This window comes from Aspergillus oryzae, chromosome 1, assembly GCF_000184455.2.
Source record: "Aspergillus oryzae RIB40 DNA, chromosome 1".
In the NCBI taxonomy this organism is placed as follows: Eukaryota; Fungi; Ascomycota; class Eurotiomycetes; order Eurotiales; family Aspergillaceae; genus Aspergillus; species Aspergillus oryzae.
Window position 1 is genome coordinate 4438171 of NC_036435.1, and position 15211 is coordinate 4453381.

At 47.2% G+C, this 15211-nt stretch overlaps 6 protein-coding genes and 1 non-coding gene across 7 annotated transcripts; 6 read left to right on the forward strand and 1 right to left on the reverse strand.

The window, feature by feature from the left end:
• Positions 1-1492: 1492 nt before the first annotated feature.
• AO090005000745 (uncharacterized protein) lies at positions 1493-2113 on the forward strand (the record flags this gene model as incomplete). Its single annotated transcript, XM_023233952.1, has 2 exons — positions 1493-1689; positions 1717-2113. 2 exons carry the CDS (start codon positions 1493-1495, stop codon positions 2111-2113), a joined length of 594 nt encoding a protein of 197 aa, XP_023089090.1.
• A 112-nt stretch (positions 2114-2225) lies between these two features.
• AO090005000744 (uncharacterized protein) lies at positions 2226-2806 on the forward strand (the record flags this gene model as incomplete). Its single annotated transcript, XM_023233953.1, has 2 exons — positions 2226-2691; positions 2715-2806. The coding sequence occupies 2 exons, from the start codon at positions 2226-2228 to the stop codon at positions 2804-2806; spliced, it is 558 nt and encodes a 185-aa protein (XP_023089089.1).
• A 73-nt stretch (positions 2807-2879) lies between these two features.
• Positions 2880-4834, reverse strand: AO090005000743 (uncharacterized protein; the record flags this gene model as incomplete). Its single annotated transcript, XM_023233954.1, has 7 exons — positions 2880-3065; positions 3147-3582; positions 3637-3882; positions 3930-4081; positions 4138-4404; positions 4492-4571; positions 4627-4834. The coding sequence occupies 7 exons, from the start codon at positions 4832-4834 to the stop codon at positions 2880-2882; spliced, it is 1575 nt and encodes a 524-aa protein (XP_023089088.1).
• A 498-nt stretch (positions 4835-5332) lies between these two features.
• Positions 5333-6998, forward strand: AO090005000742 (uncharacterized protein; the record flags this gene model as incomplete). Its single annotated transcript, XM_001817721.1, has 5 exons — positions 5333-5351; positions 5415-5473; positions 5529-6717; positions 6775-6848; positions 6897-6998. 5 exons carry the CDS (start codon positions 5333-5335, stop codon positions 6996-6998), a joined length of 1443 nt encoding a protein of 480 aa, XP_001817773.1.
• A 774-nt stretch (positions 6999-7772) lies between these two features.
• On the forward strand, positions 7773-10481 carry AO090005000740 (glycoside hydrolase family 2 protein; the record flags this gene model as incomplete). Its single annotated transcript, XM_001817720.1, has 4 exons — positions 7773-8860; positions 8915-9348; positions 9398-9633; positions 9708-10481. 4 exons carry the CDS (start codon positions 7773-7775, stop codon positions 10479-10481), a joined length of 2532 nt encoding a protein of 843 aa, XP_001817772.1.
• Positions 10482-12198: 1717 nt separating this feature from the next.
• AO090005t00010 lies at positions 12199-12288 on the forward strand. Its single transcript has one exon. It is a non-coding gene; the product is annotated as a tRNA-Pro (tRNA).
• A 1243-nt stretch (positions 12289-13531) lies between these two features.
• Positions 13532-14190, forward strand: AO090005000739 (glutathione peroxidase; the record flags this gene model as incomplete). The annotated part of the gene is made up of 2 exons (XM_001817719.3): positions 13532-13574; positions 13658-14190. The coding sequence occupies 2 exons, from the start codon at positions 13532-13534 to the stop codon at positions 14188-14190; spliced, it is 576 nt and encodes a 191-aa protein (XP_001817771.3).
• Positions 14191-15211: the final 1021 nt, after the last annotated feature.

The following is a 15211-nucleotide window of genomic DNA, read 5'->3' on the forward strand; positions in this document are numbered from 1 at the left end:
TTTGACACCAAGGGGCTCTCCCAGAGCACCATGTTTGGAGAATCATACATAAAATTGCTTTTGTGAATCCACATAGAGAACAAAAGATAGGGAACGAGTCTCTCTGTACAAAGGTTGTATAATCTCTACACAAAGCTCGGATATTAATTGAGAGTACTATGTAGGCAGACTAGATACACAGTCTTCCTTCTATTACCTTTTAGCACATCCAAAAAGCAGGAAGAATAAATACTCTCTACCCCAACGTTGTTCACCGGATTATGAAAATATAAACTGCCATCAGGTCTGCTTAATCTTGTTTACAGCCTAATATTATCCATAATGCCGACAGAAATATATATTATTGTTTATAGAAGTCCTATAGAGGGCCGGGATTACTATAAAAATCGACACGCAGCCCTTTGGGTTAATTCTTCCGATGGCTTCTACACTCTACTTGGCTTGGAAGGCATACATGGCTCCTTTGAGCTTGTCGAAAGGCCCTTTAACAATCCTTGGGAGAGTGACATAAAGGAACACGATCATAAAGTTACAACTGTTGCAGAAGAAATAGCGTCAAAAGACCGAATCATAGATGTACTTAAACGAACAGAAGTCAATAACGATCCTAAAGACACCGGAGATTACGATTGCCGGAAATGGGTTCTTGATGCTCTCATGAATCTGGAAACGAATGGATATTTAACTGAAGCAGAGCGTAAGGCCGCTCTTGATGCTATGATAGGTTTTGTAATGGGGGCAAAGGATGAGGAAGGTGCATTCGCGTTTAGTACGTGTTATCAATCTAATTCGCATCGAGATACTAATTTAGCTTTAGATTGACCTCGGGGAGAAACGCTTCATCTACTAAGATATTAGAACAATATATTCATCTTGTGTTATAAACATCTATAGAGTATGGCATTTGTGCAAGAGAATGTAGGGCTCATGAATAGAAACAGTCTAGTACCACACGTGACAGGGGCCCACCGTGACGTCTGTTTACGGAGTATCGATGGTATGATTATGGTGGAGATCAATACATCATATCTGTCGTATTAACAAATATTGAGCCAATTGGATACACTTGGATACACTTAGCGCATTTTATAAACATTACCTAAAAGAGAGTTAGGGCAGCCTAACTTAATACAGCTCCCGAGTCGGAATAACATGCATCTTATACAGTGTACCTGTCTTGTAACCTGACAGAACCTCAATGAGCTACCGGAAACTCACGATATAACATAGAAAATGGACGTATCTTGTAACCATACGGTCATGTATAGATATAAGCAGATGATTGGAAGCTCAAGAGTGTACTTAGCGAGTCAAGTCACGGATATTCTTAACTTTTGGACCTGTCACGGTAGGTCACGTTAATAATCCCTTCTATTGATCAAACGCGTCCGTATCACATCATTCCCCAAGCAACTCCTTTCATTCAATTTACTTCTCTCCTTTTGATATTCTTTTCTCCTTTCAGTCATTATCGATTCTACTACAATCTATCATGCCTGGCAAGCGTGCTAATTCGGACTCTGCGACGCAGCCCCGTCAGCCCAAGAGCCCCAAGACCGATAAGAACAGCAGCGACGCGTCATCGCAGCCACAGCCGCGAAGCAACCGCTGGTCAAAGCCCTGCGTTTCTGCCAACCTGGACGCCGACTATGCTGGGTTCGTGGCGAAGGACTATGATCGTGCCTTTTCGTATGTCTGCTTTTGCCCACCCAACAGTGCGGTTGAGGATGAAGACGACGAATGGGAGACAGAGGATAGTGCAGATGAGGAGCCTGAGGACTCAGTAGAGGATACCAACTCGAAACCTAAATGTGATGGCGGCAAAAAATGCCTTTGCAACAAACTCCCCTCAGATCATCCCGAATATCCCTGGGTGGCCACGCGCGCGGCCGTGCGGAAGGTCTCAAACCAGCACGTTCATGCGGATATACGCTGCCCGGACGTTTTCAATATGGAAGTATTCAATGACTTCACAGGCTATGCCCTTATAGAGGTCGCGCAAAACCTGGTCCTTGATTTCGTAGAGGCCGAAGGCGACTGGAAAGAGCAGTGGGCGGTTTGTGAGGCTGTGGGTATCTCCATCATGGGCGACATGTTCATGCCTTTAGCCTAGTACGTTGAAGATCCCCTTTTTTTAATAGGAAGTCTCTGCTGACAGGTATAGCGTCGACTATGGAGATCTTGCAAACGATACATTCTGTCTGTTTTTTGCTATGTTCCTCACCATGCTTGCCAAACTAGAGTCCCAGGGACTTCTTGGTCCTGACTCGGAAGTCAAGAACCTTGGAATGGTTATGGCGTTGTACTTATGCACAAATTCCGACATGCGCGCCTACGGTATTTGCGAAGGAAATGAGGATAAGAAGAACAAGGTTGCAGAATTTTATAACTCTGACGAAAGGATTCTAGCCTATGCTAATAAATACAACATTGATTTGCGCGGTCCGTCCAACATCGAAAGTTGTGTTGAAGAGTTGGATGATGTCGAATTACCACCTGCTCAAAACGACCCTTGGGGCTGGGCTGATGTCCTCAAGCAGTATGAAAAACTTTACGGACGGGAGAGAAAGAAGCCTAAGATTGGGGGAATTCAATATGACATCACGGGGATGAGCAGTGCAGAACGCAGGGAGAGCAGCTACAATGGTAAAGACCCTCTGAAAAAGGCCGAAATCGACGCAATCAAGCAAGGTATGATTCTGCAACTGGCCTAGGATCACCGATGACAACTAGCCGGGCGAATGATCAGACTACTCGATGTGTACATTTCACACTATCTAATACATGGGCTTGCTTTATCTCATAGCGATGACCAGGAGGGCCGGTCTTTCGGTCAATGAACCCGTATTTTTCACGTCATTCCACTAATTCCACTATTTTTACCGATTTTCAACACGGCGAGGGCGTGATGGAACCTTGAGACTCGCCTTGCGAGGATTCGGGGCTTCAAACACTTCCTCCAGTTCTTCAAGGGTACGACCCTTGGTCTCAACAAAAAAGAAGTAGATGAAAGCAAACTCAAAGCAATCCCAGAAAACGAAGAAGACATAGAACCAGTACCCGATCTATGATCATTTACCATTGTCAGCTATTAGCTTTGGCACAAGGGGAACCTGGTCATACAGCCAGGAATGCTGTAGACTTACGTCTGCCAGAGCGACCGGTGCCGCAAAGGTATTAATAAAGCCCGCGGCACCTGCTGTGAGTTTGAATGTTCCCATACCCTTAGCCCGCATATCGTTTGACATGACCTCGCCGGGATAGATAGGTTGCATGGAAGTAAAAGCGAACGCAAATACAACACCGAAGATATAGATAAAAGCGATCGAAGCTGACGATGCAATCGTGCTGCTACTGTGAACGAAGACAGCGGCTGTTGCTGCTGTGACTGCCAAACAGATGACCATACCAGCTGTTGATCCAAGAAACATTTTGCGGCGGCCAACAATGTCATGGAAGCGCGTGCCAATCGTGGCAGCGATCCATCCAGTCAATGCATAAATAATGTTAAGCAGTAGCTGAGTATCAGTATTTGTGACTCCAACATTCTTGAGCAGCGTTGGGAGATAGTACGAGATGACGCTTTGCATGGAAAGTTAGAGTCTCTTATCAATAAGCACATATGATTTGACTGACTTATTCCCCGAGAATTGTCCAAACCAGCTAAAGACCAGATTGAGCATGAGACGATACCGGCGAGAACGAGACTTTACAAGCACTGAAAGATCGAAGAAGTTACGCCAGTGCGTGATGCCCTCTTCTTGCAAATTATTTGTCATCTCGTTCATCTCAAGCACCACAATTGGGTGTGAAGCATCGCCGTTGGCATGATATTTGACGATGAAGGCTTGGGCCTCCTCATGGCGATCCTTTGCGATGAGCCTGTACGCTTTTAGCTTTCGCCGCTTCCTCAGAGGAGGAGAACCAACCAGCGAGGTGATTCTGGGACGAACCAGATACCCAAACAGACAAGTCCAGGGCACACCATCTGCAGCCAGAGTGGAAGGCGCCAGTCAAGGTGACCACGGTGTGCCAAGTGTAGATGGGCGCCATACACGGATGAAGTTGCGAGTATTGAGCCCTAGTAATCAATCAGGGGGCCTTCTTTTCAGAATGGGGCCTGAAACGGTAGCATACAAGGTAATAAAGTGTGTTGTACATTCCAGCCACGCTCCCACGATACTGGGGAGGGGCAAGCTCGACGAGCAACAAGGGAGAGGCTGTATGAGCGCAAGTCGCAAAGAAGGACAGCAGGAATCTTCCCCCAATGAAGACGCTTAGCTTCTTCGCTGTACTGGTTATAACTGTGGCGACGCAGACCCCGAGACAGCCAATAAATATATGCGTTCGCCGCCCGCGCCAATCTGCCATCCAGATGAAGAGTGCGCCTGCCATCTGGCCAATCTATTAGAGTCTGGTCAGTCTTTGAATATGTCTCCTATGGGTAGTTTATCATACCTGGAATATGGAGAAAACAATTCCAGTGCTCACGGAGCCTTTAGTCGGAAGATTATAATACTCGGTATAGTTTGGAAGAGCATTGATAGAGCCCATGAGACTCGTGTCGTATCCTGAACCAAGCATTAGCTATCTGTCACGAGTAGCCATGGGGGTCAAGATGCTTACCATTCATGGTAGAACACAGGAAAACTAAAGCGGACATGAGATATAATTTTCTATACCCCGAGCCCCATGGATCGGGTCGGTTTCTTTCAATAACTTCTGCCAGGGTAAGGGGATCTCCTTGAACTTTCTCATTTGACGGGCCAGCTGACTCAAGATGCTCAGGCTCTGGTGGCGCCATAGTACAGTCCTCGCTTTTGTTCTCAGCCATACTGTCAGATCGCAAACTTCGATGCAAGCCAAGTTGAGGTGTACAGCTAATAATACGTCCAACAGTATTCCAGAGCGTGCTTTATAGTATCCCGATACCTGGGATACCCTCCCCACGGGGAAGCCTTTGCCAAGGAAATAGGACTGCCCGTCGACAGAACGTCTACCCCCACATTTCCCAATCTTTTCGCATTACTTAACTGCAGATACAATGAAAGTTGGTGGCTTTCAAGTTTCAATCCAGCTAATTGGAGCTTAGTCCGGATGAAAGGATTAATTACCACCCGGTAACACCGAATACGAGTGCTATCAAGGTCTGGGGTAGTGGGGGACCTCGTTGAGATACATCTTGTCAGACGCGTGGGGGCACATAGGCTTTCTTTTGGTTTCTTATTAGGTGCGAGCAATAATGAAGTTGCAGTACCAGCTTGCCTTGACCACTAACACCGTGTCGGATCAAACTCCTTAGTTGCCTTGTTAGTTCCTTCAGGTCTTTACTATGATAGAGCCCTCGGAAGGTAAGTCATTGAATGCTTACCTGACGGGAAAGTATTAGGGCAAAAGCAACTGACGTGACTTAGTCGCCAAACACAACTCCGCCGATAGTTGCTGGGTTGTCCTCTACGGCAAAGTATACGATGTAAGTATAAACTGGCAACTTTCTCAATAGGTCGCCTTCCAATTAACAAATCTAGGTCACTAACTTTCTTGAAAATCATCCTGGGGGCTCTGCTGCTATCCTAGCCCTAGCTGGGAAAGATGCAACCGAGGAATATGATACCATACATCCCTCGGGTCTATTAGAAGAGTACCTTGATCCTAAGGCATGTTTGGGTGTGTTATCCGCATCTGCACCAGAGGCCGCGGAGCCAACAAGGATCTCCAGTCAGTCAGCATCTAAAGAGGCTTCCGAAGAAACACCACTATCATCACTGTTGAACCTCGCCGAGATTGAACAAGCTGCCAAGAGAAAACTCAGCCCTAAGGGTTGGGCATATTACTCCTCTGCAACGGACGACAGCATCACAAAAATACACAACAATCTCATATACCGTTCGATCTTACCAAGACCTCGAGTCTTCATAGACTGTCGTGAATGCGATCTTTCCACCCGTTTCCTCGGCCTCAAACTCGGGCTACCGATCTACATATCTCCAGCTGCAATGGCTCGTCTCGCCCACCCACAGGGCGAAGCCGGCATTGCAGCAGCCTGCCGAAAGTTTGGGGCGATGCAACTTATCTCCCACAACGCCTCGATGACCACACAGCAGATCGTCGCAAATGCCCATCCAGACCAAATCTTCGGCTGGCAACTGTATTGCCTAAAAGACGTGAAGCGTAGCGAGAAGCGGATCGCCGAGATCAACTCAATCAAAGAAATCAAATTCATCTGTCTCACACTTGACGCTCCATTTCCCGGTAAACGCGAGATCGAGGAGCGACAAAAGATGGAAGAGCTGCGTGCCGCTGGTGCGGTGTTGTCGCCCCAGGTCTGGGGAACTGATGCCTCGCTCACGTGGGAGAGAACGCTTAATTGGCTCCGGATGCATACGTCACTGCCAATTGTTCTGAAGGGTATTCAGACTTATGAGGACGCGATCCTCGCCGCAAAACATGCACCCCAGGTCCGGGGTATTGTGCTTTCAAACCACGGCGGCCGCGCGTTAGATACCGTGTCGACTCCTGTACATGTCCTACTGGAGATTAGACGCTTCTGTCCGGAGGTCTTTGATCGATTAGACGTCATCGTTGATGGTGGTATCCAAAGAGGGACGGATGTCGTCAAAGCTCTAGCGCTTGGTGCTAAGGCTGTGGGGATTGGACGAGCAGCTTTGTATGGTCTTGCGGCTGGTGGGCAAAGTGGTGTCGAAAGGACATTGCAGAGTAGGTTTGATACACAAGCCAAACGTATACCGAGCTTCTCATAACTGACTTGTGAAGTCCTTGCCGACGAAACAGCCACCGCTATGAGACTCCTCGGAGTTCAACATGTTGACCAGCTGTCACTTCAGCATGTGAGTTGGGATATCCTGACCATTACATTGTCACTAACCTCGATCCAGGTAAATACCCGGCTCGTGGACTCACAGATCTCCGACTCGGAAAGCTCCATGTTAAATGCAGAGTCAGTAGAAGGGGCTTTTCCAGCTCGCGCCAAGTTCTGAGCTCTAATGCTTTAGATATACATGATGGAACCCATAAATTTCAAGTCACCTAGTTCATATAAACAGATAAATACACATCTACCATAGTCAATATCTACCAGATAATTACCACAGATCGAGTTTCCCTGGAATATTTAGTGATCAAGACCAAAGTATGCAACGGGACGTATATCCTTTTTCCAGAATCATGCCCTATCTAAGTACGATTAACAACCCACTTAAACGGACTCAACCACCGCAATCCTCTGTGACCCCCAAAGTATACTACAGTACCTATAACCTCCACTATTCCGCACAACTACCCCTATAGAATAAATTACGCAGTAAGCGTACAGCCCCGGTATCAAGATGCGCGAATATAAAGCTCCGTGTCTGAAAGGGTATGGCTCATGCGTGGGGGTGATCCACTAAACCCATTTCGACACGCGGTTTTGGGATGCCGTGTGCTATGTTGACGTGGGATTTGGAGTTGGTGTCGTCGTACCTTGGTATAGTGAAATATGTCTCATTGACTGTGAAAGGCCAAGGTTAGTATTATCTGGCCGCTACAAACGATTGGATTTTGCGGAATCCATACCTCTGGTGGATGTGGGGGCAGCGGGGTTCAATCTGGGGTATACAGTTTAATGATATACATGATGGTCTTCTCGATCTTCATGTCTAGGGCTGTCCTACGCTTTCTTCCTTTTCTTTATTTTTCTTTTCCCCCTTATGTTTTCTATTGAACCATTTACGAGTACATTCAGTGAGTCTAGTGTTCAATAAATGATAACAATGTCCGGCTTCAAGTCGCTCGAGCTCTCGCAAGGCTGGCAATTCCGGGACGCCAGCGATAGCAGTCCAGAGGCATGGCGTAGCGTTTCCAATGTCCCAACCGTTGTACACCTCGATCTCATTGAGCAAGGTGTGATACCCGACCCGTTCATCGGGATGAATGAGCTCCAAGTGCAGTGGGTTGGTGAGCGAGACTGGATATATCGGGTGGAGTTCGTGCCACCAAAGCTTGATGCCGGTCAACGATGTGATCTCCTCTTCGAAGGCCTAGATACTATCGCGACTGTCAAGTTGAACGGTGAACTCATTCTAAAGAGCGATAATATGTTTATCCCCCATCGAGTTGATATCACGAAACATTTGATGCCGAAGTCTAGCAGCGTCATGACGCTCGATATCTTGTTTGAGTCTGCTCTGTTATGTGGACGGGAGCGGGTTAAGCAACATCCTGAGCACCGGTTCATTACACATCAAACGGAAGCTGGGCGGAGCTCGGTCCGAAAGGCTGGGTATCATTGGGGCTGGGACTGGGGTCCTATTTTGATGACGGCTGGGCCGTGGAGACCAGTTCGATTGGAGACCTATACAGCTAGGGTTGAAGACGTATGGGTTGAGAGCGAAGTAAGCCAGGATTTGAATTTATGTCGGGGTCGTCTCAAGGCGCAAGTTTCTGGGAGGTCAGGAAATTGTGTTCATTTCAAGATTCTGCTCCGGAATAAGGTGCTTTTTGAGTCTGAAGTAAGTGCTACAGGGGATGATTATGCAGAGACAGAATTCGTGATCCAAAATCCAGCATTATGGTATCCGCGTGGATATGGCCGGCAGGACCTACATGAAATCTGTGTCAAGCTCATTGACAATCATGAGGTGCAACATGAGGTCTCCAAGTTGACCGGGTTCAGAAGTGTAGAGCTTGTTCAAGAGAAAGACCAACACGGCCAATCCTTCTTTTTCAGGATTAATGGTATTGACACTTTTGCCGGCGGCTCATGCTGGATACCGGGCGATAGCTTCCTTCCTCGATTGACCCCTGACAAGTACAGGCAATGGCTCGGATTGCTGCTAGAGGGAAATCAGAATATGATTCGGTAGGTCCTTTGCATCCTCACCTAGAAACCTAACTGCTATTGACAGACTCACAGCATCTGGGGTGGCGGGATCTTTGAGCCCTCCGCCTTTTACTCCATTTGTGATGAGCTCGGGATTTTAGTCTGGCAAGATTTTATGTTTGCATGCGCCTCGTATCCTACCTATCCTTCCTTTTTGTCGTCCATCGAGGAAGAAGCGCGTGTAAATGTCAAACGTCTTCGTCATCATCCCTCCATCGTGATCTACGCAGGAAGTAACGAAGACTACCAGATTCAAGAAAAATACCATCTTGACTATAACTTCGAGACTGATAAAGACCCGCAGTCATGGCTTAAGTCAACCTTTCCTGCCAGGTACATCTATGAGTACCTATTGCCGAAGGTTGTAGAGGAAGAATCACCCACTACACCATACCACCCAACAAGCCCGTGGGGAGGAGGAAAGCATTCAGCAGATCCAACAATAGGAGATATCCATCAGTGGAACAGTGTGTCGCAACTCCCCCAAAATGGAAGCCTTCACTAATGTCATCACAGTCTGGCACGGATCAATGTTGCCTTATCAAAACTTTCCGGAAGTTGGCGGACGGTTCGTCAGTGAATTCGGAATGGAAGCGTTCCCGCATCGAGCGACAATCGAGCAGTTTATTGAAGATGAAGACGAGATGTACCCTCAATCTCTCACCATGGACTTTCACAACAAAGCCAGAGACCACGAGCGACGACTCGGCACTTATATCCTCGAGAACTTCCGGATCAAATCAGATTTTCAGGTAGGTAGATGGAAGTTTTCTGCCTCGATGCTAAAACTAGCGTTACAATTTGCTAATTGCACGTATTTTGTAAGGCATACATACATCTCTCTCAGGTTGTACAATCCGACGCTATGAAGTTTGCGTATCAGGGCTGGCGCCGACAATGGGGCCACGGCCGCCTCTGTGGTGGAGCCTTGGTTTGGCAACTAAATGACTGTTGGCCGACGACCTCGTGGGCAGTGGTAGACTATTATCTGCGAAAGAAGCCCGCATTCTATGTCATATCGCGGGCTCTGGAACCAATTGCAGTTGGTGTTTCCAGGGCTCACGAGGAATGGACATCTGGACATGCCAAGCCTGCAGAGTCAACGAGATATGAGCTTTGGGCTGTGACCAGCCATCTTAAGCCGATCTGCGCTACGTTAAGCTTACGCTGCATATCAATCCGAACGGGTGCAGATGTGCAGCCAGAGGTATCACACGAGGTTGTTCTCGTTCCAAACGGTACAACGGAAGTAGCAAGCGAGGAGATGAGTTTAAAAGAGGCGGATGCATTTGTGCTGACCGCAACCCTGAGTATTGATGGTCGGGTAATTAGTCGAGATATGGATTGGCCACAGCCTTACAAGTACCTCTCATTCCGAGACAGGGGTGTAGAGGTCAAACATCTTCCTGCAGAAAATGCGTTGTCCATCACAGCCAGAAAGCCAGTCAAGGGTTTGGTCTTTGAGGAGGCAGATGGCGTTTGGCTGCAAGATAACGGAATCGACATAGTCCCTGGCTATGAGCACATTATTGCCGTCCGTGGAATCCACAGTTCCTCTGATATCCCACGTTGGACATACATTGGGGATGACAGACTATGAGATCCATCATTTGTTGCGGAGTATAGATAGTCAGTCTCCCACATTGGGAATGAGAGCCTTCTCCCAGTCTATTAGAGATTCCCATTCGTAGTCAGATTCAAAGCCTCTTTTGGCGAGATCCCAAAATTCCATATCCATCTCCCCAAATGCTGTTAATATCTCCCTACTTTCCTCAAGCCCTGTTACATCCTTGCTGGCATCGTAAATGCTTTCAACCACATCATATGATCGTCTGGCAGCTGCATTCTAGGGTGTAAATGACTTGAAAACTGCAAGAGCTTGCTCAATTTCTGAGTGACAAGACGGCATTTCAGGTTGGCATGGAAAAGCAAGCAACCCCATCAAAGGGACAAGGCAGGACCGGTAGAGATACCAGGTACTGCCCCACCACCACATGGCCGTCGGGTTTCGGCACTCGTCAAATGATTTTGCAAGTCATCTCGGGTGTTCTTTCCCTCTAGAGGCTCCTTATGGAGACCAAGTGCTGTTGCCAATCGAAATGCGGCGCCCAGGACGGCGCTGGCCATATTTGGCGTATTTCGGTAGTGTAAATAGTATCCCCCCAAGAGACACAGAGCTTGCAGACTCTCGATAGAAGCGGATCCAAAACTCTCAAGGCCAATGTGCTGTCGTACAGACTCATGATATATATAACTGCATCGGCTTCCTTCCTTGCTAGCAGCGTTTGATCTCACCACTAGTACCTACTACATAGAGCAAGTCAACCTACATCTTTTGAGCTCCACTTCAGTAAACTCTGCGGAACTGTGTCTCGTCGATTATAAGAGTAATAGAACTGGCAGTCTTCAAATACGCACCTATGCAGGCTACCTCATCGAGCATGCTAACCGGCGCTGATCCATTGGCTTCGCAAGGTCCTTGCGGATGCGAATATAATCTGTGCTGAAATTCCCAACGACATTTCTTCTGGTAGAGTTTCGTTCTCACGGTGGGCCGTCACTCAACAATGAGACGTAGGATAAACCTGACTGATGAGATCCTTAGACTGATCTGCTGTCGATCGAATGAGGTGACAGGCCATTGACATCATCGTAGACATTCGTTATATTCTTAGACAACTTCCGATTCTCCTCGAGCTGCCAGTTTCCATCGCTATGGTCGCTCTCTCTAATCACTGTGATATTTGGCTCAGCAGCGGCGGCGACATTCGGCGTCGAACCTTCAGCTAAAATCACTTGTAATAGCTCCTCGAGAGAGAGACGAACGAAGGTTTCTAAGGAACTAGAAGGGGAAAGCTTCTGCAAGATAATTCGCAGGTGGTTCACAGTCCGGATTAATCCTTCCGCTGACCTTGACCGAAGTCAGTATAAATAATATTAGGACCGATGAAGCAATGTACTTGACGGAAACAGTTTTGTTTTCTGAACGGTGCGGAAATTCGCACCGTCCTTCTACCCTATACCACTTACAATTCCCACATAAAAGCTCACCATCACAGCGAATCTTCCGTCGGTGACACTCCACGCAAGATCGATTAATCTTTGACTAAGAATGGGTACATTTTCTGATATTTGAGCCTTGTGTAGCAGACTGCTAAGCAAAGTCACTAAGGCTATGGAACATATCGTTCTGCTAGTTGAGGAGTTGTATCCTTTTTAGATGCTGCATGTATTGTGAAAGATGTTCTGGGGTGGAAAGATGCCTGCAGCTTAGCATTGCTCTGTAAAGCACTTTAAGAGCATCAGAAATATCAATTGCCCGGATGGTCTAGTGGTATGATTCGCGCTTAGGGTTCACCCAAAGCATTGACTGCGCGAGGTCCCCGGTTCGATCCCGGGTTCGGGCCTTTCTTTTTTTCCTTAGCAAGGTAGCAAAAAATACTAGCAATAGTTGGCATCCCCTAAGATCGTTTAACTTCTAGTAGTATACGTACGGCAGGTGGTCTGATTAGTAGTTTAAGGTACGCCTGGACCATCAACTCAGCTATTATCGATCACAAAGTCTGTGCTGTGGTTATGTGATATCCGAGATTCTATAGTATCTCTTCCAACCAGCTCCACTGCATCTCATACTATTCTCAGCTGCTGGAATGGCTTTCCATTCACTATTGCATTTTGTCTATTTGTACTATTTGTTCTTTGGTTCACGATGGAATAACTCCATCCAGCTAGCTTTAAAATCATTCCTGTTTTCGCTTTAGCCCTGATGACGACAGCTAACTACTACCACTAAAGCTGGAGCCGGATGTCTACCTCAGATGCCGAGCTACTCCACGATATCTAGTTTCTAGAACAGTCCATATCTCGATAGATGTGTAATACGTACAAGTCAACTTCGTATACACGGGATTATGAAATATATCCGAGTCATTTGAGACTGCATAAACACCAGATGCTTATCATTATGTGAACCAAAAAGAGTATATACACATCTTGGCATGTTCCTCGCCCCGAGGCCCGTTGCCCGAGGCTAGTAGATCTTCTGGGTTGATGTGGACTGTTTCATGTATTTGGAATTCTGGAAAAGCGATGAGACCCGCAAGCCATGCTTTTTAGATCAACTTTAATCAATTCTTATTTTATGTGCACAAGATCACTAATCACCGACTACTAGTTTCCTAATTCCGCCCCCACCTCAACCCACGGATCAAATGATGGAGAGTCGATTACAGCGCGTTCAAACAGTCTGGAGTCTGGACTGAAAAGATGACAAAGATGACCAATCCGGTTAGCCGGAAGATGCATTTCCGTTGACGAAGTGTACCAAACAGGCAAATCACCCGCAGTATGATGATGACATGCCGGCTCGGCGCCTTCCTCCTCCGTCGCGCCCCTCACGTACCTTTTAGAACCTCATGATCGGTGTATAAAACCACGCCATTCCTACCTCGGAGCATGCGATCAACCCTATCGTCTGCGTCTATCGTCCTACGTGCTTTATCATCCCAGAAACCATTAATCTACTTCCTCGCGCATATAACCAGCCCTGTCGCAAAATCGCCGCGCAGGTCTTCTTCAACGCTGTCAAGCTCCGCTAAGCTGCTACTCAATCATCAACAACCTCGTTTGAGCGCATTTCATACGCACACCATGGCTTCCGCAACCACCTTCTTCGACTTTGAGCCAGTTGACAGTACGTTTTGCTGATATCCTCCCTCCCAATCCCCTGTATCGCGCGCGTATGGGACTGATACTAACTGACCGCCACTCGAATAGAGAAAGGCTCTCCTTTTCCCCTCACCCCGCTCAAGGGCAAGACCATCCTCGTCGTCAACACTGCCTCCAAGTGCGGCTTTACTCCCCAGTTCGAAGGTCTCGAGAAACTCTACCAGAAGCTGAAGTCCAAGTACCCCGAAGACTTTACTATCCTCGGATTCCCTTGCAACCAGTTCGGCGGCCAGGATCCCGGTTCCAACGATCAGATTCAAGACTTCTGCCAGCTGAACTACGGTGTTACATTCCCTGTGTTGGGCAAGCTGGATGTGAACGGAAACGAGGCCTCACCCTTGTGGACCTGGATGAAGGAGCAGCAACCCGGTCTGCTGGGCCTGAAGCGCGTCAAGTGGAACTTCGAAAAGTTCCTGATCTCGCCCGATGGCAAGGTCGTCGGTCGCTGGGCCAGTACCACCAAGCCCGAGTCACTCGAGGACACCATCGTCAAGGAGATTGAGAAGGCACAGAAGGCCGGAACTGCAGCTTCGGTTCAGGCTAAGGAGGGAGAGTCTGCTGAGCAGGCTAAGTTGTCGTAAATTAGTTTTTCGGGGATTAGGAGTCCATATGTTATACCATGCTTCGTTACATGTATGTTAATAGTGCTCGTTGTATGTACCTTTTTGTTTCGGGGCACTTCCAGCCCACTATCATGAGACTAATGTCATGAGATTATAAATTAATCGCCATTATGCATAGATCCACGTATTCTTGTGTTCATTCACAAACTAGGCGTTATCACTGCCTTTCGGGATCAGGTTCCGCAAAGAAAGGTCATACACAACATCCTCAACCTTCTTGACCTGCACGGAAGTGTCAGCACTTATCCATCACATATTTCCTGTAATGGGTGAACTTACACTGTACTTAATTCCATCACTTCTCTTACGCAAGATATCGTTCTTCAGGTTCAAGAGCTGGAACCCGGCAAACAAATCCTTGATGAAACTGCCAATCTGGACCGGCCGTGCGTAATCACCAAGAGTGACCGAGTTGACAGCAAGACGAGACTATAAAAGTCAGTGTATTCTAGAATAAACAGACAATAGAAAGTAGATTAGCATACCAGTTCCTCGACCATAGAAATCAGAGCGAGCAGATATTCTTCAATCGTAAGATGGAACGCATCTTGTTCCTTAAGATTGACGGGGACTAAACATCCACATTAGCGCCATTTGAAGCAAATTCATAGGCATCTGTGATATAAAAGGACAGGAATTCCTTATGTGAGAAACATACTATCAAGAAACTTCCCGACCTCCTCAATAGTCAAGAACGATGCAGCACTGTTACTCTTGTACTCCTCCAGCCCGCCCAGATAGGCACAGAGCTCAATAGACGACACCTGGCTCATGTATTAGTCCTCATTACGGTATTTCACTAGGAAGAAAAGACATGTAGCATACCAGATTCTGCAGTTCACGAGTCCACACGCCGTTATATTTGTAGAACGGGTGCTTGTCAGCCAAGGCCTTGAGCCGAGTGACTTGCTCTTTCTGAGCGAGGATCTCCTTTGTTGCCTCGTCGAGGACAGGTTTCACTGATCTTGTCAGCATATTA